The following is a 23,566-nucleotide window of genomic DNA, read 5'->3' as shown; positions in this document are numbered from 1 at the left end:
TATAATTAGAAATTAATTAATAGGTTGAAAATAACAAACAAGATAACAAATCAATATATTATATATGATGATTTCGTAATATAATAATGCTAATATAACCATACTTTGTATTATATTTAGAACGCAATTGAAAATTGATAACAAAATATATAATAATAGAAACTTTAATCTTAAAAACATTATTATCTAAAATATTATCATAATACATAATAAATCATAAATGAAATCACTAAATTATTGAGTAATTATTTATTTAATTATTATTTAAATCAATTTATAAAATAAAAAAAGATAAGATATAAATATTAAATATTCATTAGTAACCATGAAGAAATACACTAATTTTAGTAACAAATTTTAGTTAGCAACAAAGAAAAATTATGGGTAAATTGATAAATTCAATATGCATTAATATCCAAAGACATTTAACATAGACAATAAATTATAAAAGAACCCATCAAAAAAATTATTGATTTAATTTGCTTCATTAAATGAACAAGGGTATATTGGAAAATTCACAATTAGAAGTCATATATTTATATGTATGTTAGATTAGATAATCATCACAGTAGGAGTTCATTTATTTGATCCTATCATATAATTCACCACTGAATATATTTAATACCCCGATAACACATCCCAAACACACGCTAATTTTATATCTTCGAAGAGTACTCAATATGTATCATCAAACTATATATCTAACTTAAATTTTATTGATTACCATGCTCGCGCGAAGAAGTTGAGTTGGTTTTTTTGGTCTCCAGTGTGAACGATGTAATAGCACACGGATGCTTCCGCCACCAATGATTATGATGGGCTTTGCGCGGAGACTCTCCGCACGATGAAGCTAGTTTTTTTAAAAAAATTGATGATAAATCATCTACATCTTCTTTATCCAAATTCTCTGATACATGAACCGCCAATTAGAGAGATGATGTGTAGGAATTGGACAAAATCATTAGTCTAGAAAAAAGGTGGTGGATTTGCTCAAAGCAATGAAAGAAGAAGAGATACAATACTATAAAAAAGTAGATGTGAAGACTGTTCTAGAAAAAAAAAAATTTGCAAAAAATTTGAGCAAAATATGGAAAGAAAGTGGGAAATGAGGTTGGGGGAGCAAAAACGAAAAGAGACTGAGCAAGAAATTCTGATCATGATAAAGATATCAACGATCCAAACCTGATTGAAGTTGAACGTGAATATTATATGAAGATGCAAGCAAAAATTTTTCGTAAATGATTCAGTTAGTAATTTATTTAGTTAAAATATCAAAATCATTAAATTTAATAAAAATTATTAAATATAATAAAAAAATTAATATTTCAATATCAATGAAATTATATAATGCCTAACACCAACATAAGATAAATTACCAAATTACCAACTTCATTAAACATATTTTTATGAATCACTCATAACATTCTTTGACCCATTACAAAAGTTTTTCTTTTCCCTTTTTCTTTTTTTACAATTAACTGTCAATGTAAAAATTATTGAAAAACAAAAACACTAAAAATTTTTGGAGCAAAAATTCCTATTTTCGGCACTGTGAAGGGTTCACTCAGTAATTGGGCTCAGAAGGTAGGTCTGACCCGAGGCCACCCAACACTTGCCATAGATCCAAATCTAGAAGTGAGCGAAAACTGAATCTAACCAAATCGATTATTTTAAAACTAAATAAATAATTTTTTTGGGACCAAAATAAGCCTTTTTTTTTCATGAAAGCCAAATAAACCGAATAAAAAACCAGTTATTCCACTCGGATAACTAAATTAACAAAATTTTAAGAAAATAAAAAAATAAAATAAAATCAAGAGACTTGATTTTTATGTCAACATCAAAAGCTTTTTCTTTAAGCTGAGCCAACATCAAAGTCCAACGGCCCAACACTATAAATAAATACAATGCTCCTATATAGAAAATGAACCCTTTTTTTTTTACAAATAAATCATTTTATTCCGTTTAAAATTAGTAAATCGAAACAACAAAATCAAATTTCCGAATCAACATAACCCAATTTCAGAATGATTTAATTCATTTGTTCGGTTCGATCGAAATTTTGCTTACTCCTTCACCGAAATTCATTGTATTGTTATTTACGTTGACAGGTTGATTAGAAGCTAAAAATGATCAAAAACATCAGAGTTTCGGGTACACTCCGATAAATGGTTCTCTATTCCGATGTCGTCTTCGTCTTCCTGACATTTTGTAATGTCATTATAAAATGTTAATGCTGACTCCAAAAGTGTCGTGAACTAGAGATTTATAGACAACCTTGAATGTCTGAAATATAATATTTTAATGATACTTTTAAATGTCTCATTATTATGAAATTAAGGACAAGTTTAAATGTCCTTAAAATAATTTATATTGATAATTATAAATGTCTTCAAATTTAGGTCCATGGTCGGTTTTTGTATGCGACACACCGGAAATCGGAGAAAAATTAAGCACGACTGCAATGACCAGCGGTTCATACTTGACCTAACATAATAAAGCAACAACGGTAGATGTGAAATCTCAAGTGTGGTTTAAGTTCGTAAATTCTCATGACACGATTTTTACATAATTGAGACACCATAAATCGGTTATGGAAGGAAAAATACAAATAGGGCAGGAATTCAAGGGCTAGGGTTTGGAGGAGAAGTTTCGAGTTATCCTTAGCGTCCTATCTCAATCATGCATCTAAGTATGAATATTTAATGATAGATACGATGTTCACTAAAAAAATCAATTAACCTCGTATGTAAATGTCTACCTTTAAATGCATCAGTGGAGTAAATAATCTAAGGTTAGCATCTCATTTCCAGATTTGGAGGAGAAGTCTTGAAGGTCGAGTAAGCAATCAGATGCAAATATTTTGGGGAATAATAAGAATTTTTAAAATTAAGATCCTTTTAATTTTAGTTTTCTAATGTAATCGATAACTCATTCCGAATTAATGAATTGAATTCAGTTTGATTGCGCAACTAATTATTAATTAACCCTCTAAATTAATTTTTTTCCTGAAAACTTAAGTGTCCCACCCTATAGTTAGTGAATTTGTTTAATCGCTCCCAGTTTTGCTCTCCTCCGTTGATCCGTCCCTCAGTGCGAGAGGATCGATCTTGTTCATGTTCAAATATCGCCGAATGGGTTTAGTGTACATGCATTACAAGTGAAATTAAACCATATGTCATTTAATATGAGTCAACTATTTCCATACTAAAGTTCCATTCAAACAACAGTGCAAGAAAATTTTCAATTGTTTTATGTATAAAACAATTGAAATTTATTCCCAGTGAAGCAGCAAACATCAGGCCAGGTTGTCTCGTTCGTAATATCTTCCAACATTATTTCAAGTCACAAAATATATAATGAGAAAAAGCATATCACTGGAGCAAGTACCTCAAGATCTCACTTAGAATTGTCAAATTCATAGAGTCAGATCCAGAGTACTTACCCTTCTTCTATTTTCACTACTGAAATTTTCATTCATCTTCTTAAACTTTGAATATGATGAAGTAGGGTACAAGGATAGCGACAAGTTGCTTTCCTCTTCTTGCTGCCTGCTTAGCTGCTCATGGTTTCTTGATACTAGCCCGAGCGTTAAATTCAAACCGAGTTCACAATCCAAGGCCTTTCTCTTTAATGTCACATCCCTCTCGATGCTCGTGTTTTGGTCTATTTTTGAAAGGTTACTTTTCTCATGATCATAATCTGATGAAATCCTTTGCTCGAGAGCTTTCTGTTCTGTGAACTGAATGGACATAAGCCCAAGAGGGTTAGATTGGTTCAGCCAGGTTTCTTGCTTGTGCGGTGATCCAAATTCACGTTTTGTTTCGTTGGATCTCATATCGGATCTTTCATTGTAAGAGGCAAGTTTGGTGTAAAGATCAAAATTTTCTGATCTATAATAGTGGCTGCTCAACATCCTTTCATAAAATCCTGTTCTGTCCATCCATCTCGCTTCGCCATTCTGAAAAACATCTCCATATCTGGGACATTATTTGAAATATCATAAATTATTGAAGAGATACTTGATGAAACTTAATCAAGACAAGAACGAGATTGATTATATATATATATATAGAGCTTGCCTTTGGTTGAAGTTTGGGAGAAGAGGTAGCTGGCTTAGATTGTATATATTCCGATCTACACCTTCTACAAAAAGCCCGTGATTGCTCATCCCTGTAAAAATGGAGAATTAGTTGCGTATGATATACCAATTGGATCCCCTCTTACATATAATATATAGATACTAGCAGCCAGTATCGAGTAAGTTGAAGTGGGGGATACCTTGGTAATTGGGCTCCTCAAACTTCTTGCTTCTGTGCATCTGTAAATAGACAACTAACTCTCAAGAAAGGGAAATTTAGTCCACCAATATAAAAAAAAGCTATGTTCTTACCTGTAAATGGCTCTTAACATGAGCAATGTTTAGTCCTTTCATGTTCATCAACTGAAGCACTAATTTTGGCGTTGCTCCTGCAACCAGAACCACAACAGCAAACAAGGAATTAATTGAAAAGGTAACAATAAGCATATATGATCACAAAGTTGGAAACTTACTCTCTGGGCCTCCTAATCTTTCCACCGCTTGTAGAAATCGCACATGAAGATCAGGCGTCCACCGCAGCCTAGGGATCTTAGACCGAACATAAGGCCTTACGGATGACTTCTTTGAGCTTTCCTCAACCCAGCTATTGCTGGAGCTACCTCCATTAATTTTCCTCTCACTATAGTTTTCATCATCGTTTTTTACCCTATCGTGCACACATTCTGTTTCACCACTTTCTTCCATTTACTCTCTATCTCTTCTTCTGCAATCGAACTATACCAAGTCGCAGTGTTAAAGCTAGGGTTTCACTTGCAGAGAAAAGGAATGGATTTCACTTCATCATCAATAGAGATCACAAGCTAAAGATATAGGATCCGTGTCGCCCCGGAACAAAATTAAAACCTGCTTATATATTTGCTACTTTTCATCGAATATATGAACAAGAAAGCCCTAGCGAGCTAGACCGTGAGAGGAAGAAGAAAGACCTTTCTCTTTCCCCCTCAGTTAAACAATTAGAACATATCAAAAGGAAATCTTTATGTATCTTATTAGTCAACGTTCATATGCATGCTGGCTATATACTACATGTATATGCATTCAAACTTTTCAATGTTTAAAAGTTTCTTCGTGATAAAAAAAATCACTATAATTTCATATGCATGTGTTTTAGAAAAAAATTAATGATTGTTTTTTCATCTTTAAATATATCTTAAGTTTATGTTCTTTTACTAAATTTGGTTCTAACAAAAAAATCATATGACTATTGCTTATATTTTATATAAAAAAATTAAACTAAAAACAAACAAATTTTCTACAAACATGTGTCTATATGTAGTTGAATAGGTTTTATTTGTTTTAATGCATAACAAGTTGCAGTTTTCCAAGACTTCAACATACAGAAGTTTGTGGACTAGTTCAATCTCCAAATAATGGTAAAAGTAGCTGGTAATTGGAATGATATTGTAAGCAAGTTCAAAGTTTTTTTAAAAGATAATTTTGTAATGTTTGTCTGTTTTACTTGGAGAAACAAATCTTGGGACCATCCACTATTTTTATATTCCATCATTATCAAGAAAATTATTCCCCCTAGCTATATTTATTTATTTTCTGTTTAATTTTCATAACCACTGCTACAAAAATTCTGAGGTTTACCTTTCATTTTAATCAAATTAATCTTGAATTGTCGGACCAATTAAATAACATTTATTTTGTGTTTAAATATTGTACTTAATGTACCCCCATCTGGAAATCATGTCCAAGTTTAGCCGTATTATAGATTCCCATGTGATATTTTAGTCGAGTAAATACAAATATGCCTTTGAAAGTCTATTCTGATATAATGTGCCTAACCACCGACCCTTTTTGGTATAAGTTCGGAATAATTCAATTTATTTTGTCTAGATATAAAATAAAATCCACCCCACAATATGTATTGAAATTAATTTGAATGCCCTTCTATAAATTTGACATAACCACATAAAATTTGTATCGGGATAATGAAGTTCATCGTTTAATTTGGTTCGAAATTGAGAGAGCATATGTATGAAAAATGCGCCATATCCTAAGAAAATGTGTGTAATAATTATAACCTTGGATTCAAGATAAATTACTTAAAGTACTCTAGCGTTGGCTCTTCTTTATTTCGGTGTTCATGTAGAAGATTTAATAGAAATCAAGAAAAAAAAAACTGCATGCTTGCAGCTGCCTTTACGTCGGGAATCACGGGTGGGTTTTGTTCCTTAGCTGGAACATTGGACCTATCTTCTTTAATTCTCCATAGTTTTATTACAATAAATCCATCCAAATATTTCAAATCGGGGTTATGAGAAATAATATTATTTGATCATAAATCAAAAAAGTTTTACCAAGCTCGATTTTTCTTTTTTGGTAAAATGTAATATAAGTTGTTTGATTCCGACGGTCAGATCATGTCATATTATGACATTGTATATAGTAGTAAACCCTGTCTAAATGTCCAATTGTGAATTTACTGACATTTCAAAGATAGAGATGTATCGGGAAACAATCAACGAAACTGGAAAGAGTCTGCAGTGCCCAATTATATACATATCACATCTCCCAACCGAAGAAGCCATTTTCAAATTTAGACTTTTAAAGTTGGTGACCTACTATTAATATAATCCATTTAATATATATATATATCACTCTGGAAGTTGTAAAATTATATTGAATGATCCCTCCTTTCCACCAATTTTTCATGGGGATCTTATGTGTCCGGCCGTAATAAAGAATCCGGGGATTGTCCTAACGAGATAGAGTACTAATTGAGACTTGAGAGGTGGAAAAAAAATTGGCTTTTAATTCCTCCCACGTGCATGGGCTACGCATTCCGGCCTTGACTATTCTAGGCGAGGAAAGGGCACGCAATTTATTCGGATTTGCAATCTTTGATTAAAAAAAAACTAATAAATCAAAGTATTCCTCACGGGGTTCTTGATTTTTCTGACAATATTAATCAAATATTGATGGGTTTTAGTTAAAAGTTGCAAATCAATCACCCTCGTGCAACGTTTTCCCTGTCATGAAAAAACATATATCTGATGTATTCTTAAATACATGGGGGAATATATATGGAGGTGCGATTTATTATTATCATTTTTCGCGATTTGTGATACTATTACGTGATTATAAGTCGCCACTCTTGTTTTGTGTCAAGCTTCTTAAATATAGTAATTGCTTCTTCTTTGCCATGGTTGTTTTCTTATTGTATAAGATACATAGTCATATATATACATATATAATACATATGTACACATACGAAAAATAGTAGGAGAGTTTGGGTAAAACCCTAAAATTACTATTAAACAAGAACTCCAAGAAATACCAGGGACGAAGAGCTGGGATTTGCTTTGCGTAACAGTGGTTTTATTTCGTTCAATTAATTAAAAGCAAGTCTCAATATATACATAATTTAAGCCAACGAATCAGTTCGCATAAGCACAGATCAAATATCCAGACCACAAAAAATGTATTTAATTTATTTGCACACATAATGTAAACGAAGTAAACTTTCTCTTTTTTTTTTTAATGAATATTGAACTACTCGTGAAAAAAAGAGTCGCACACAAGTGTCCAAGCTGTTAAGTCAACCCTCGAATAAGACTTGTGTGTTTTCTGTCTAAGGATAATATAATTATCAAATTAAGGTTAATTAATGTATGTAACATAGGAATTTGTGCGTCTGCCTATTAATGCGGATCTACGATCATTTCAGAATGAGTATGTCTGTCGTTTTATGATTCCCCAATCAATATAATACTGTTCTCCGATTTTTTAATGTCAGAGCCCCTAACTAGCTAGCTAGCCAGCCATTTATAGAGATTCAATTTTATATTAATAATTGTTGTTGGTTGGGAAAATATATTTTGAAATAAGGAGAACTATTTTGTGGAACAAATTTTGACTAATTTTTCAATCTAAAATTTAATTCAAGTCATGTGAGGGGTATTTTGTTATCTAACTCTGATCAACCATTATTTTTTTTTAAAAAAAACGAACATCTGTCGTATATTTAAAATACTCTTGAGGATGTCTTTTTTAAATTAAAAGAATAGTTTAACTTATCAAATTTCCTAAATATCTCGTCATATTATCTTGTGTTCTTTCCACGGATATAAGATTTTATAATCCATCGTAATTGAACTTTTGATATACTAACGGATTGAAGTATGAACAAGAAGAATATTGTTGACAAGAAGTCCGACCATATCGATCCCAGCTGTCGTTTATGATTCCTGATTGTGTTCCATGGATGGTGAGGAGTTGGTCCGATATGAGGAAGGAATGATTATTATAATTAATAATTACTTTTTACTAATGTAAAGATATTTTCTAATTCTAATCCAAACAAGGTTCATATTTTTTAAAGAAAAGAATATTACTTACTATTAATGCTTGGGCGATCCATTTGTGACGTGATTTAAAATGCTTCATAGTGATTGTAATGTACTTTTACAAGTTAAAAGAACTGAGCTAGTTATTCTTCAAAAAATGATAACGAAAATAAAATAATTGTTATAGGAATTCATTATCCAGTCGGATTCGAGAAACTGACATCGTTGATAAATTATAAAATTGTTGTTTAAAAAACAAGTAAAAAGTAAATTGGTACGTGAATTATTGGATAAAGGACAAATTTGTACACGAAATTTTTTAATTGATCATTTTGACCGAATCCCGGCGAATTTTGAGTGAATAAAAGGATATAATTATTATTTTATAAATAAAAATAAATCCAAAATACTTTATTTTAAAACCTTTAATTAGCCATTCAAAGTTTCCACTGTCTTGCGCTTAAATAATTTTTAACCTTTTGATTTGTTGGTCAAAAAACATGTGGCACAATACGCCGGGGTTGTATCGGTCCGTACCTCGAAAGGTTTTTCACATAAAAAATATTTTAAAATTTTAAATTAATTTTCAACTCAAATATAATTTTTTTATTAAAATTAAAATATTCATTAAATTTTTCACGCAATTAAAATTTTAAATTTTTAATCACAGTCAATATGTACTTGAATATATTTTAAAAATTACATAATTCTAAAAGTATGTGTATATAAATAAATTTTTTAGCTAAATAAAAAATATATTATTTATTTCTATATTATCAATACATTATTGAAAATTAATCAGATAATAATCTTTTCAAAGAAAGGTATAATCTATTTAATATACGTATATAATATGATAAAAACCATGTAGAAATCAAAATCGTAACTGAATTATTTTTTACTTCTAAAATATAATATACAAATATCCTAGTTTAAAATAATAAAACTAAATGTTGGGGGTCAATAATTGTTCATATTGAGTAGAGAAATCGAAATGAGCTGTTGAATGATTTAAAAAATTTGAGTTGCATCATTATCACCAACTCTAGCTTTTGGTAAATCGGTAAACGCTCGATTCTGCAATGACTATAAGAGCCGAAGTCACATGTTCGATTATCATTTATTGCAAGTAGTGCAATTATTGAGAGAATTGTTAGAATTCATTAATTATAATTATTGGATAGAGTAATTAAAACAAGACGTTTGAGCTGTGGTACGATTTAAAATATTTAAGTTGACCGTTGTCACCAACTCTAACTTTTGACAAAATGACAAGCTCTAACTAAATGTGTATTTTTTTAAATGATAAATGGCAAAATGCTTTTTTTATATATTAAAATTTCATGGGAAATTAAGCACACACAATGCATGTATGATACTATACAATAATATTTAGTGACTAAGGATCTCAATGTTTATTAATTAATATTGATGTACAGATATGCATTATCCAATTGACAGGCCCAAAACATACAAGGCTGGATAAAAATATGTGAGCCCAATTATATCCATTAATGGGCTCCGAGGCGTAGTGTCTCCTGCAAAATGGACATTGCTCTTTTCTCTCCGTCTGCGCTTTTCGCCGATTCCGACGGCGACGGTACTGGCGCAGGTACGTCATCTTCCAATTTGAATCATGGATTCGCTCACAGCTTTAAGTATATATGTTTTCACTCCTATTAGTTGTAAATATTCCGAGTTTTATTGGTGTTTTTCTGCAGAAGAGGGAAACATTGAGATCAACCAGAACTTCGAGGAGAGAAGGCACGGATTTCCTGGAATGGTCTCTAAGTTACTTGATTATCATATTATTCTGCGTATTTGAGTTTAAGAAATATTTGTTTTTCACTGTTTTTTTTTTAAAAAAAATCCGGAAGCTTATGTTTGCAAAAGGACGAGTTTATCCAACGACTCGGAAGTTTTGAAGTTGTAACGTGAGAGTGATAGGTTATTGTTTGTTTCTGATTTATTTCTTTTTCTATGAGATCGATCATTGATTATGAAAGGATGATTCTGAGAGGTATATTTTGTAACTGTGTTGGAGTATGATTACTGATAGCCAACTGTGAATTACTTGGGATTCATATGTATGATGGATACGATATGTTTTGGTAGGCGGAACATGTAGCCATGAATGATGTTTCTTGCTGGAGCACTTCAAAGTTCAAAAAAATGACTTTTTGGGGGCAAACTTTGGTTCTATCAATATCAATTGTTTGTAGGCTTTATTCCATTGCTTTCCTATAGCTGTGAATTACTTGGGATTCATATGTATGATGGATACGATATGTTTTGGTAGGCGGGACATGTAGCCATGATGTTTCTTGCTGGAGCACTTCAAAGTTCCAAAAAATGACTTTTTGGGGGCAAACTTTGGTTCTATCAATTGTTTGTAGGCTTTATTCCATTGCTTTCCTATAGGACCACCTGACATGATTATTATGATATATGTGAATCGCACCCTTTAAGCTTTTGTATGCTTTGGCGTGCATGCAGGAATTGCTTATCCGGGAATTTTCTTTTCACCAATTAAATGCTAATCTACTCTGGCCTGGCACATTTGCATTTATCGAATGGTTGGTTCATCACAGATCATGGATGGACGGACGGAAAGTAATCGAATTGGGAAGGTGTTATATCACTTTGTGTAGCACTCTTTGTGAGACCTTGTGTCTCTTTTCAAATTTTCACCTTTTTCAGCGTAGAATTCTTAATATTATCATTTTCGTATGACGCGTGTAAGTTGAAAGCTTTCCAGGATTAAATCTGTCACATCTACTATCTGTTTAGGTGTTTGTGGATGTATAGCAATCTCGTATTCTCTCTTGTTTGTGCTCAAGAATATGAAATGAGTGTGGCAATGCTCTTTTCCCCATTACTGATGTTTATAGCTTGATATTATTGCAGTGGAACTGGAGCTTTGGCCATCTTTTTGCACAAATCATTTCAAGTCGACATTACAACCTCAGGATTATGACGATGCTGAAATTGAAGAGAACATAGCTTATAATTGCCAGATAAATGGGGTTACTCCTGTCCTTCCTCACATGAGACGTAAGTTCATTTGCATTATGCTGCGTGAAACTGAAATTTATGTTAGTATAACTACTTTGATGCAGATGGAAAATAATCGGTAGATCCATGCATTGTTTTCAGATTCTTGGGGTGACGTGTTCCAAATTTCCGACCCAAAATGGGACCTAATTATAGCAAGCGATATTTTATTATGTAAGTGAAGACTCTAGCATAGGTTACTATAAAATGTGAAAATGTTTTTTCTGCATTCATGAAAGATCATTCTTCTTCCTTAAAGAAGCTGACCTATTTTCAACACTTGCTTCCCTTACCCCTTATTCGTTATCGCAGACGTGAAGCAATATCCGAACCTTATAAAGTCCTTGTCTTTTCTCCTTAAATCATACAAGCCAATAGCCGTCAATGCCATTTCTTCAAGCGGTGATGGTAAGAATGGGAAGTTTCCTTTTCTTTCGATAGTTTATCACTGCAACAATTGATAAACTTACCCATGTTCGTGTACGTCCTTCTCAAGATGCTTGCCTGCTTCCCCGACCTGCATTTTTATTGAGTTGGAGACGCAGAATAGGGAAAGAGGACGAGTCTCTGTTCTTCAGGGGCTGTGACAAAGCAGGTCTTGCAGTCGATCATCTGGGTTCTCGTGTGTATTGCATTACGCCGAAAGATATAACTGCCAATCATTCAACTTGAGTATCTCGTAGGTATCACTGCCAAGTCTTTAGTGCAAACAAGTGCATCTTCAAATCTGCTGCATTCCATGTATGATCTTCATTAATTTAGACGCTTACCTGAATTCGTGTATGTGTTAATACAGGCATTTTCTTCTGGACCCGTCGCATCTTGATTCATGTTTTGGCCGGTACTAAATTGCCATTTATCAGAGGATTTTGTAATGAATTTGAATTGATTAATTTAGGTAAGTATGCATTTCTTTGCCCGAGCCGAACTTTTGACAATCACAGCATGAGAAAATTTTATTTGGACGCCGAGAATATCTAAAATTAAAAAATTAATCAACATTCTGCCACTACATTGTTGTAAAATATGAGAAGCTCTTGCTGACTTTTTTTAGTGAAGTTCTTTTGGTTTTTCCCAAAATGATCTTACTGTCTTTTGACTCTCATTTGATTTTTATTTATGAAAAGGAGGGGGAATCAGTAAAAAATTATGGAGGTATTAAAAAAATTATCATTCTTTTTCGTAATCAATTTAATTGTTTCTTTCTAATATATTCTTTTAAATTAAAATATTAAAAGTAAAATTTTGTTTTCTGCATGAACTCACATAAATTCTATTATATGATTTTTTTGCGCGCGTGAATTGCTAATTTTTATTAACATTAATAATTATGATGATTGTGACATAATGTTGTGTACTAAATTGTAGTTAAAATATTAGTTTGGAAAAGAGCAATTTATAACATGAAGCTTTAACATCCCATATCCTGATCAATTAAATTTCGTAAAAACATATGATAGCACTTCGCTATTATGTCGCACATCTACTGTTTTTTTTATGTGAGCACAGATGATATAACATTCATTAAGTGAATGTCTAAATTTTTTATGTTTTATCATATATAATAGATGAGTGTCTCCTGATCGTTGCTAACATAGATAAGTGTCTCACATATCAAAATTAATAGAGGCAGAGTATTTCATATTTTATATATATTAGTAAAAGATGTACATGTGTTACATGTATTATAATCATTATTTTTAATTTGATCAAATAATATTAAACAATTAATACGAAATTATTTTCAATTTAGAAGAGTTGTTCGATTTAAAAACAAAAAATTTGTTTAGAATTTTTTTTATGTAAAATATGAAGTGATTTGAGAAAATTTTTAATATGATAAAAATAATTATAAAATTAAATATTTTAGTGTTTTTTAAAATAATTAATATCATTATCACATATCTAATATAATAATATATATATTCACACGCTTTGCGTCTCGCGCTTGCGCATGTTACGCTTATTAATTAAAGAAAGAAAATGGCAAAAATAATAATAATAGCACTAAATAGTAAACACAGTCACGTGACCTGACTTAAAAAAATAATTTTTTATATAAAATATATTATTTTTTATGAGAAGTATGTACGTCAACTGCACACATGCAAATGCTCTAATAAAAATAATTATGCCTGAAAACCTTGGTCTGTCTGCCTTGTATTCTATTCCCCTTGTTCTTCTTTGCTGCCCGCACTCCACACCTTATCTCCAAGAAGGGCGAAATGAATGACAGCGGAACCAAACTAGTATGGCGGGCGTTCCGGGTCTTCACCCGAACAGTTATACGGAGCGGGACCAGTGGAAGGATGGCCCGCTTACTGGCCGCTGTGGCAACACGGCCAACAATTTTGCTTGTATTTCGGTGGCAGAAAAGAGAGTCGAAAAGGAATTTTCGCCTTCTTTATCTCAGCTTCTGAACCACCCGTTGGCTTTGGTAGCGTTGTTTCCAAAGACGCCGCACTTTTCGCTACCGGGGCTATTTCGGGTGCCGCATCTAAGAGACTAAGACGGTCACCGCACCGCTCAACCGTATTAAGCTACTCATGCAGGTGACTTTATCTATACTTCTTGGATAAAACTTTGTAACTTTGGTGGTTTCTGTGAAATCCTCATGCTTTACTTTTGCTTTCACCGTTGAGTTTCTTGTGAAATTCGGTCGTCACGTATGTAACATACATAGAAAAGCTGGCTGCCAGTTGAAGAAACTTCAATGTTCTTATATATAAGAATGTATCTAGTTGAATAGCTTTTAGAAGATAAAAAGTAAGGTGATGTATTTGAATATCCTTGTGCTTAATATTCTTGCATTCGATATATTTGTTCCCCGTTAACACCATTTTACGTATCTTTGCAGACACACGGTCTCAGAGTTTTGCAAGAACCTGCAAAGAAGGGAATCGGATTTATCGAGGTTTCTACATGATATCTCTCTTCCCTGTTATTCTAGTTATCTCAGTAACATGGTTCCAGAATTCCCGTTTTGTCCACTTTCTTTATTTATTTGAAACTATATCTGATAGCACCGTTGTTCAATTTTTGTTGCCCAAAGTTTCTTTCATTTATTTATTCATCATTCATTATCATATGTTTTAGAGTTGTGAAGCTCTATGAAAATACTCAGTCTGCTGAATTTAATTTAAGTCTGATAAACACACCGATACAGTTTCTAGATACTCCTATCCAAACTCTACAGTCCACAACATGCAAATTATTTCTTAACTTCATTGTGTAACATCTCTTCATTTAATTTCCATACCTTTTCTGTTCACCTGGTCTGAGGGTGGTGAGCAGATGATATCCTTCTCTTACATATGGTTTAGGAGCCTGATTTCACTTAATAAATGGTTGGATTTTTCCTTTTATTTCCATCATGTTTTCGTAGACTCAAGTTTATCCAGCACTACTTTGTGGTTCATACCTCATCCTTTTCAACCTTTTCTATCTGCGCTTCTGTAATCAGGTTCTGAAAATAAAATTTGATGTGATGCTCCGTTCGTTTATCGTTTCTTCTAATAATTTCTATCTATATTGTTGAACGTTCTCTTATCATGTGGCAACCAGCTTCTGAATGTGTATTTTAGGCCTTCACATTGATTGGGAAGGAAGAAGGCTTAAAAGGGTGCTGGAAAGGAAACCTAACCCAGGTTTGATGTTCCATTACTTTTATAAATAATTCTAACACGCTTCTCCCTCCCACCTTTTTTGAGTTGGATTTTTAGTTTTCAAACTTAAGTTAAAAGCAGTTTTCTTACTTGTAAATGCTTTAGGTGGTACGAGTTACTCCTTATATGCAGCACAGCTTTTTGCCTATGAAACTTACAAGGTAGTGGTGCAACAATCTTCTGAAGGAAACATTGAGTCGAGCTTATTTGGGATTGAGTTGATCAACTGTTGTTTTATTGTATTTCAGAAACTATTTAGTGGAAAGGAAGGGGAACTCTCTGTCATTGGAAGGTTAGCAGCAGGTGCTTGTGCTGGCGTGACTTCAACTTTGGTGAGTTGAAAAAATGGATCGACTTGAAATATAATGCATCAGATTGATTTAATTAGAGTATTTTTCCTCAACTGCCCAAGAGAATGGTTAGGGTATGGAAGTCTCTTGGAGTAAAAAAGCCAAAAGACAATAACAATTTGGTACATGTGTGGAGAATAAAATTTTAATTGGAAATCCACAAGTTTATAAAGATGCTCCCCACTCTCCCTCTCTCCCTCTCAAACACACACAGGCACACATGTTTCTCACAGGTGGCTGTTTTCTTTCAACATGTGTTCTTGTCTCAATCATCTTTGTCCAGGTCACTTCCCCGTTAGATGTCCTAAGGTTGAGGTTAGCTGTTGAACCCGACTATAAAACAATGACAGAGGTAAACTTGTTATTCGATAAGTTTTTCTATTCAGACAGCTCCCACTGTGTTATGACTGATTCCAACCTTTTGTTTTGAAGGTTTCACTAAACATGATTAGAGAGGAAGGATTTGCATCCTTTTATAACGGTCTAGGGCCTTCTCTTATTGGAATTGAAGAATTTGTGTTTTTGACTTGTCAGCTAATTGTTTCAGTTCTCAAGTTTTATTTCTGTTTAGGCAGAATACTTTTAATACATTTAGCCTTAAACCTCATTCTCTCTTGAACGCCAGGGTCAAGAAGGCACTGCCAGATAATATCAAAAGAGGACTAAAATATCCCTGGCAACAGCACTGGTTTCAGCCACCATAGCCAGTCATATGTTATCCTTTGGACACAGTTAGGCTGCAAATGCAAATGAAGGGTTCTCCTTTCCAGACAATTTTTTATACCTTCCCATACACTTTGATAAATGCAAATAAGTTGAAGATATCACCCTTGCTTTGATAAAGCACTGTGACATTTTTTGTTGAGCGATAAAGCTAATGTTTCTTATGGAAGCGCACATTAGTAGATGTGAGTCTTTTGTTCATTCATGACCAACAGGCGTGCTTTCGTTAGTTTAAAGTTAGTTGATAGTGGATCAAAACAATTTTCTGAGTGGGAAAATGAAAATTTCCTGAATATATAAAAACAGATATTCTCATATCCATTCTATTTTTATCTGATATTGGGCATGAGAATGAAAATTTTGGAAAAACAGTTGATTTTGGCCTTTCGTGAATCTGTGTTTGATTTATGATTCGTTAAAAGCACTGGTAGCAAAGATGTGCTCTTAACCCAACAGGTCATTTTTGTGGAGTGAAAAGCTGTATACTGACGATCATGAGGTATTCTTGGAGATGCATTGAATATCTAAGATGGTGTGATACCCTTGTGTTTCCCACGGCTTGATTATGCTAACGTCTCCATGAATGTCAATTTAGATCAGGCATTGTGGCTCATGATGGTTTATTCGGGCTATACGGAGGTTTCTTGCCGAATGCATTAAAGACTTTACTTAACAGCAGGTTCATCTCTTTACATTCAGTTGTCCTGAATTGAATTGCAGCTATCTCTATAGTTATTCCTTTCTTTTCTTCAATTTTTATGGGGTCGTTCATAGCGGCTATCACTGTAGATTATGCTTCCCTTGGATGGCATCATTTCCTCTGTTCAAGAACTTGGCCTGCTGTCGGTTCTTGAGACATAACCACGTGTTTCCTGTATGTGTTGGAAGTTTTAAATTTCATTTAAATTGCCGTGACAGCATAAAGCTTACTACATTCGACACCGCCAAACGTCTAATTGCAGCGAAGAGATACAAAAATTTATGGAGTAGAACGGCAAGAAACAAGATTGAAGTTGTAAACATTGCTGTTGATTCTTTGGCCATGCTTACGTACACTTGGCATGTAAGCATTTATGTCTTCAAAAATCTGATTTTGGCACCCTGGATTTTATTTTGTTAAACAACCAGCGGAAATATCTAGAGAGAGAGGTGATTTTTTTGATAATTTATCTGCGCATCTTTTTTGTTAATTTGATGATACAATGCATTGAGGCTCTGTGTGTTCTCCAGGTTTTGTATTTAGTTGACTTCTACCTATTACTACGTACGTTACGGTGCGATTCAAATCTGTTGACAAATTCCATTCTCACAAGTGCAATGAAATACATACACTATACATAAGTTACATTGTTCATACTCGTCCATTTTCGCATTCCAAATCATACATATCCAGAATCCCAATCAGTGATCCGCCTTGAGTCTTATTTTTTGTGTTGCAAATCTCACTCTTCATCCTCTTCATCCTCCTCATCCTACACAAAAGCAACTATTCATAACATTTAGCTGGATGCTAGCTTCTAGAAAACAGCACCTTAATACAATATTCAACCATATGTTGAGTTTTTAATCATGTTGCTTTCAGAATATCATAATGGCTTCAGTCCAAAACTTAGTGAAATTACGTACGTGGTCACTCTCGTCGTCGTCGTCATCATCGTGAACTTCCGATCCAGACCTCTCAGATCCTTCGTCGCCCTGATCAGCAGAACTCTCCTGCCAATTTTATGAATGAAAAACATTTAAGCATGCAGCTATAAACATCCTAGCATAAAATGTAATATCTTATGGAAGATAAGTTTTTTTTAAAAAAAGCACCTGCTTTTTGTTGTAGGCATTCATTAGTTTTTCATACTCGGCCTTCTTCTTCGCAGCTTTGGCTTCATAAGGAGCTTTTTCCTGAGAATGTATTTGCAATAAATGATAAAATTAATACTGTAGCTTCATGCAAATCAACAGATCAGCATGCCAGATAAATTAACCCAAGAATCATACTCAGTTTAATGTTCATTTCATAGCGAACGTATAAATCATTTGTGCGTATAATTACCCCACAATCAAAAGCTTCACATGTACTCTTGAATAATTCGAATTTTGAATTTTTCCGGCATATCAAATATGCAATAAATAAAGTTTCTAATATGCAATAAATAGAGTTTCTAGCACTTACAGCTGCACCCAAGGATTTCCACTTCTCTCCTCCAGCTTTCCCTACCTAAAATATGTAAAACATATCCGAAAGCACGCTTTGTCAAAAACTCAACCTGCAAAAGACATGGCAACCAAAAATGGGAGTATAGACAACATACAGCCGAGACAGCCTTGACATTAGGATTTTCCTTTTTGAAAGTCTTTCTAAACTCTTCACTGCAATAAAACCATTAAATAACCAACCACATAGCCCATGTAGAATACAAAATCTGAAAAATGGAATATTATGAAGCTCATGCTTTCCGCTGCACAAAAAATAAGTAATAATGGTGGTTTGTACAGGAACACAAAGAAAGCACTAGGGGGCCTCTTGGGCTTGTTAGGGTCTTTCTTGGCCTTTGCTGCCTTTGGTTTACTTGGCTTCGCAGCGACCTTCCTTTTCCCAATCTTTCTGAAACAAACAACATGCTATAAATGAATACAGTTCATCTAATACAACACTGTATTAAGTTCCAAAATATGAAATCAAGGCCAACCTATCATCCACCGGTTTCAATGCTTCTTTTGTGTCCTTTTTTGCAGCCCCTTTACTCCTGCCGCCAGTCTTCATTTCAACAAGGTAAACGTTTACCTAGACACATACACCAATACACCGTCAACCACAACTATGTTTACACCCACAAACTAGACAACTTATGTTCAACCAGCAGAGACCATAGTATCCCATATAACAACACCAAGAACATAAACAAGTCACCAGACACTTTTTGGTGCAGGCAGCAAAATATAAAATAAAGCCATTGCTTATGCTCATCAACAAAGTCAACGCAGCGGGCACACAATCGCAGCGAAACTTCAACTGCTTAACAAAATCTAGATAAGCAATATAAAGGTTTGAATCAAAATAATTATTGGCTTCTGCAACAAAAAAGTCACTTTAACAAAACAAAAAAGGGAGAAATAAAGTGAGGAAAAAGAAAAAGAAACACAACCCAAAATCACAAACTGATTTTCCAAACTATAACATACAAAACGTCTCCACCCTTTATCATGTTTAACATACGGCACACGAACGATCAAAGCCATGAATTAAAATTGAAGTGAAAAAGAAAAAAAAAAGTAATAAATATTCCAAGAATAATCATATTTCATACAGAATTAAGGACCTTAACACCAAGAAAACACTGCCACAAGTTCTTTGTATGAATTTTAGCTAAGAAAAAATATAAAAACAGATAATTATTACAAAAGAGATAAGCATACCAAGAAGATAACAAGAGATCGGTGCTCAACGAGTCTAGAGGAGAAAAATAGAATTTTAGAATCGAGGGACCAGAGTGAGAACAAATCCAATCGAGTCACCGGAATAGCCGGTTATTGGAATTTCTTTTTCTTACTACTTGTTGGCCCATCGGCCAAACTAGTCCGTTATCATTTATCCTCCATCAGTTATCACCGACATTATTTTATTTTATTTTTTAATTTCATTTTTTGGATATAGATACATCTTATTTTATTTCGATTTTTGGATATAGGACCTATCTTATATTTCTCCAACAAAAACTTATGTGAAACGGTTTCACAAATCGTATTTTGTGAGACGGATCTCTTATTTGGATCATCCATGAAAAATATTACTTTTTATACTAAGAGCATTACTTTTTATATAGTGAATATCGGTACGGTTGATCCGTCTCACAGATAAAAATTCGTGAAACTGTCTCACAAGAGACATACGTTTTTTTGTCCTAAGGTGTTGAAATTTGGATATTAGAAGTATAAATAAGTTGAGTTTGAAACATATATGGCCTCGAGAAACTCACTTACTCAACTCACAAGAAATTGAATTATCAATCCAATTGAACTGAATATCATATTATATCAATAAATTATTAAGACAACTCCTGAAAATAAATTAATTTGGACTCGAATTGAATAAATATGAAAAATAATGTTGACTAAAATCTAATAAAGCACAATTTATAATATCGTGTGAAATGGAATACGAGTAATTGCAAACTACATTTATTTCAAGAATTCGATGTCACGAATAAATACTCAAGTTTTATTACTTATTAAGAGGAGCGGTTGAAATCAATAATCGAGAATCTGAATTCACAAATAGAAAGATTTTATCATACTTTGTGGGGCACTGTCCCATGAGAAGATCAAAGGTCCAATTTTAATCACGCATATGTGGGGGTCCATCAATTTTTTTAAAATCAATGGTCCAGATCTTGTGGAGGCACTGCCCCCAGGTAGCATCGACACTACCTCGCAAATACGAATAGACTGGTAGTTGAGTTGAGCGGAACCTCCCTTGATTCTTGAATTATTAAAGCTAGCTAGTAGAACATCCGCCTCACCCATATTACAACATTTTAATTAAAACTATAGGTGCCTTACATATGGGAAATATGATGAATATTTATTTTTTAAAAAAATTTAAACCGAGAAAATTTTAAATAGACTTTTCGTTATTATTTGGTTTAGCCAATACTTAATTGGCTAAGTATCATTTTCGTTCTCTACCTCAAAATTATCGTGACAATAAATGGATACCTTTTTTCTTCTAAATTTTTAGGGGTAAATCTGAAATAGATATATGATAATTAGCAACATACACACCCAATGTTTTATATAAAAAAAAGTCTGGATCGAGATAGTTTTCTTGTTTCAATGTGTGTAGTTTAACTGTGAAAACGGGTGGGTCGTTCGGGTATCGCAATTTTTACAAGATACATTGAAATTCACTATACAACATGGGGAGCCCAGTAGTTTAAGAGAAAAACCCAAAGGTATCAAAAATGGTCGTGTGGAGGGGATCGCTCAGGTGGGTGGCCCAGTTGTTGAGTGGGCCCTTGCCGGTGGCGGCGGCTTGCACGGCGAATCCCAAGAAACCCACCATGGCGAGGCGGGCATGCTTGATCTCAGCCAGCTGAAGGGTCGCCTTCTTTTCCGGGTCCGCTGCTAAGCCCAGCGGGTCGAAGTATGAACCACCCGGGTAAAGCCTCTTCTCCGGGTCAAGCTCACCGTTCCTCTGGAACTCGATGTACCCGATCACCAACAACTCGATCCAGATCAACGTGCTCATTGAGAATGGAAGTGCCTGCCCGAGGTATGATGATCCCTCCACCAGCTCAACCTGTAGACATCGTTTTGAGTCGATAAATCATCAAATCATTCGAAAATTTTCCGTGTAAAAAATCTTGGTATCGATGCATGAATATACTACCTTTCCTGCGTCTTGCCAGGTAATGCCAGTGAGCCACTCGACAGTCAGGGCTCCGAGAGTCGCCAACATGGCCCACCTGCCATGGATGAGCTCACATTCCCTGAATCTCTGCAGTCCAAAAACCTCGCTGTAAGGTTGGAATGGCGTGGACTTCACGTCGTCAGCCTCAGTTCTGCTTCCGATAATATCCCCGGGGTTGTTCTTTGCCAGGTTCTGGTCGAGTGAGTCCAAATCAAACTGCAAGTACTCAGCCGGCTTGCCCAAACCGAACGGGTCAAAGCCGTAGTCACCGATGAGGGTACCGTCGAGATAATCCGGAGCCTTGACCCCGGGATACCACAACGGTCGGTCGGTAACGGGCTTTGATGCTGATTTCTTGGGAGCTTTCTTCTTCCCGAAACCAAAACGTGCCTGGACGCAGCCTGGGCCAGAGTGAACGTCCGGTATACGGGTCCCTATGAAGGATGATGTGGCGGAGGCCATGGTGAAGGACTAACGAGATTTGAGCGTGTGGCAATGAAGTAGTACGTGGTATTTGGTTGGGTTATAGAGCACAAGTGTGAGTGATGGAGATATAGGGCGGAGGGATGGTGGCCGTTGGATTGAGGGAGTGAATCCATCTGAGGGTTGTGGGAGGGTCGGCCTTATCTTCTTCTTATCCGGTTTATTGAGTAAATTATTGGACGACTGGTTTGTTGCAGTTAGGAATTAGGGTTTTTCCCTTCGAATACATTTTTTTCTTTTCAATTTTTTTTCTTTGAATTAAAATTTTATTATTTATAAAAAAAACACTATGTTATCATATCATATTATATCTCAAAATGTAATATTCTAAGATTTAACATAAATATGAGTAATATTATTTTTTCTCCGAAGTGAAATTTCCTATAACCTCAACAAAAGAAATTCCCCACATTTAATATGTTGTATCACAATTCAAATTTTTTTTTTAAAAAAAGCACCATATAAATGGTGGTGTGATAATTTGGAAGAAATAAACCGCACCACATAATTGTGAAAGTTCGATTTTTTTTTTATCACTTGTTATATAATAGTATATCAATCATTTTACATTTAGCATAAACAAAAAAAAGCGTGTTACACATTCTTCCATTAACCTTTGCACAACAATAAAGAATATCGAACAATTTTAAGAATTAAAAAATTGTAACTAACTTAGACATGGATATATTTTAATATGTCATTTCAAGTGTTGATCGTTTTATTCTTGATTGTATATTCATTTTAGGTCATCTCTACCAAAAAATCTATTTTGTTGCAAATTTTTACACTAAAAAATGTAATTTTGTACCAAATATATCATCCATCTCCAACACATTTACTTCAAATCTTACGTCAAAAAAGATATTCTCAAAAGATTCTTTTTATTTTACATATATTAATTATTTTTTTATTTAATATATTTTTAATTTATGACTAATATTTATATTATAATCAATATTATATTATTAATAAATTTAAATAATAATATTTAAGTTTATAATTTAATTATATAATATAAATTAAATTATATATAATATGAATTAATATACGAAAATTACAAAAATCAATAATTACATATTTACTTGTAAAATTAATGAATAATTATAATTACTTTTTTATGTTTAAATATATAATTTTTAAATTAATAAAATAAGTCTTAAATTATTATTTATACATTACTAATAATTATTAAAAACAAATAATTTTATTTTGAAAATAAAAAGAAAATTGTTGCACCAAATTTGGTGCTGGGATGCAAAAAAAAAAAAAAAAAAAAAGGACGCTAAAATGGCGTGAAATTTAGCGTCCTCTTCGGTGTGAAAAATGATGCGTTAAGAAGATTTTTCCCTTGTAGGATTTTGTAGATCAAGTTCTCATTTATTTGAAAGTTGGAATTTTGAAAGGTTTGTTTCTTCTCCAAACTATCTGGTTTTATTTCTTGGTTATTATTTTATTTAATTTTTTTTTTAAATAAGTCGACCACATTTTTT

At 33.4% G+C, this 23,566-nt stretch overlaps 4 protein-coding genes and 1 pseudogene across 5 annotated transcripts; 2 read left to right on the top strand and 3 right to left on the bottom strand.

The window, feature by feature from the left end:
• Positions 1-3,259: 3,259 nt before the first annotated feature.
• Positions 3,260-5,099, bottom strand: LOC142544633 (uncharacterized). Its single transcript, XM_075651666.1, has 5 exons — positions 4,555-5,099; positions 4,394-4,470; positions 4,282-4,321; positions 4,083-4,173; positions 3,260-3,980 (listed from the first exon to the last, which is right to left on the bottom strand). Exons 1-5 carry the CDS (start codon positions 4,784-4,786, stop codon positions 3,419-3,421), a joined length of 1,002 nt encoding a protein of 333 aa, XP_075507781.1. The 5' UTR covers positions 4,787-5,099; the 3' UTR covers positions 3,260-3,418.
• Positions 5,100-9,873: 4,774 nt separating this feature from the next.
• Positions 9,874-12,373, top strand: LOC142545798 (uncharacterized). The gene is given in 8 exon segments (XM_075653183.1): positions 9,874-10,009; positions 10,119-10,180; positions 10,894-11,027; positions 11,305-11,365; positions 11,367-11,451; positions 11,554-11,625; positions 11,764-11,859; positions 11,948-12,373. Coding segments are annotated over 8 exon segments (753 nt in total). The 5' UTR covers positions 9,874-9,942; the 3' UTR covers positions 12,124-12,373.
• Positions 12,374-13,445: 1,072 nt separating this feature from the next.
• Positions 13,446-16,085, top strand: LOC142545796 (putative envelope ADP,ATP carrier protein, chloroplastic; annotated as a pseudogene).
• Positions 16,086-17,477: 1,392 nt separating this feature from the next.
• Positions 17,478-19,397, bottom strand: LOC142545797 (DNA-binding protein MNB1B-like). Of its 2 annotated transcripts, none has more exons than XM_075653181.1 (8): positions 19,095-19,397; positions 18,874-18,968; positions 18,678-18,788; positions 18,496-18,553; positions 18,357-18,401; positions 18,005-18,085; positions 17,816-17,902; positions 17,478-17,675 (listed from the first exon to the last, which is right to left on the bottom strand). In XM_075653181.1, the coding sequence occupies exons 1-8, from the start codon at positions 19,149-19,151 to the stop codon at positions 17,541-17,543; spliced, it is 669 nt and encodes a 222-aa protein (XP_075509296.1). In that variant the 5' UTR covers positions 19,152-19,397; the 3' UTR covers positions 17,478-17,540. The 2 variants fall into 2 exon arrangements, with proteins under 2 accessions (XP_075509296.1, XP_075509297.1); XM_075653182.1 differs by having other exon boundaries at positions 17,478-17,661; positions 19,095-19,166.
• Positions 19,398-20,949: 1,552 nt separating this feature from the next.
• LOC142545794 (chlorophyll a-b binding protein CP29.1, chloroplastic-like) lies at positions 20,950-22,100 on the bottom strand. The gene is made up of 2 exons (XM_075653180.1): positions 21,573-22,100; positions 20,950-21,482 (listed from the first exon to the last, which is right to left on the bottom strand). The coding sequence occupies exons 1-2, from the start codon at positions 22,053-22,055 to the stop codon at positions 21,117-21,119; spliced, it is 849 nt and encodes a 282-aa protein (XP_075509295.1). The 5' UTR covers positions 22,056-22,100; the 3' UTR covers positions 20,950-21,116.
• Between the last annotated feature and the right edge of the window lie 1,466 nt (positions 22,101-23,566).

Source organism: Primulina tabacum, chromosome 5 (genome assembly GCF_025594145.1).
Source record: "Primulina tabacum isolate GXHZ01 chromosome 5, ASM2559414v2, whole genome shotgun sequence".
In the NCBI taxonomy this organism is placed as follows: Eukaryota; Viridiplantae; Streptophyta; class Magnoliopsida; order Lamiales; family Gesneriaceae; genus Primulina; species Primulina tabacum.
This window is presented reverse-complemented; position numbering and strand designations above follow the sequence as displayed.

Excerpts from the sequence above, each read along its gene's own strand:
- LOC142544633 (XM_075651666.1), bottom strand. The coding sequence starts at position 4,786 with ATGGAAGAAAGTGGTGAAACAGAATGTGTGCACGATAGGGTAAAAAAC. Across the intron at positions 4,322-4,393 it reads ATGTTAAGAGCCATTTACAG|ATGCACAGAAGCAAGAAGTT; the intron begins GTAAGAACATAG and ends GTCTATTTACAG. Across the intron at positions 3,981-4,082 it reads CTCCCAAACTTCAACCAAAG|ATATGGAGATGTTTTTCAGA; the intron begins GCAAGCTCTATA and ends ATAATGTCCCAG.
- LOC142545797 (XM_075653181.1), bottom strand. The coding sequence starts at position 19,151 with ATGAGCATAAGCAATGGCTTTATTTTATATTTTGCTGCCTGCACCAAA. Across the intron at positions 18,086-18,356 it reads GGAAATCCTTGGGTGCAGCT|GAAAAAGCTCCTTATGAAGC; the intron begins GTAAGTGCTAGA and ends ATACATTCTCAG. Across the intron at positions 17,676-17,815 it reads ACGACGACGAGAGTGACCAC|TTGCTTTTGTGTAGGATGAG; the intron begins GTACGTAATTTC and ends TGTTATGAATAG.
- LOC142545794 (XM_075653180.1), bottom strand. The coding sequence starts at position 22,055 with ATGGCCTCCGCCACATCATCCTTCATAGGGACCCGTATACCGGACGTT. Across the intron at positions 21,483-21,572 it reads CCTGGCAAGACGCAGGAAAG|GTTGAGCTGGTGGAGGGATC; the intron begins GTAGTATATTCA and ends CGATGTCTACAG.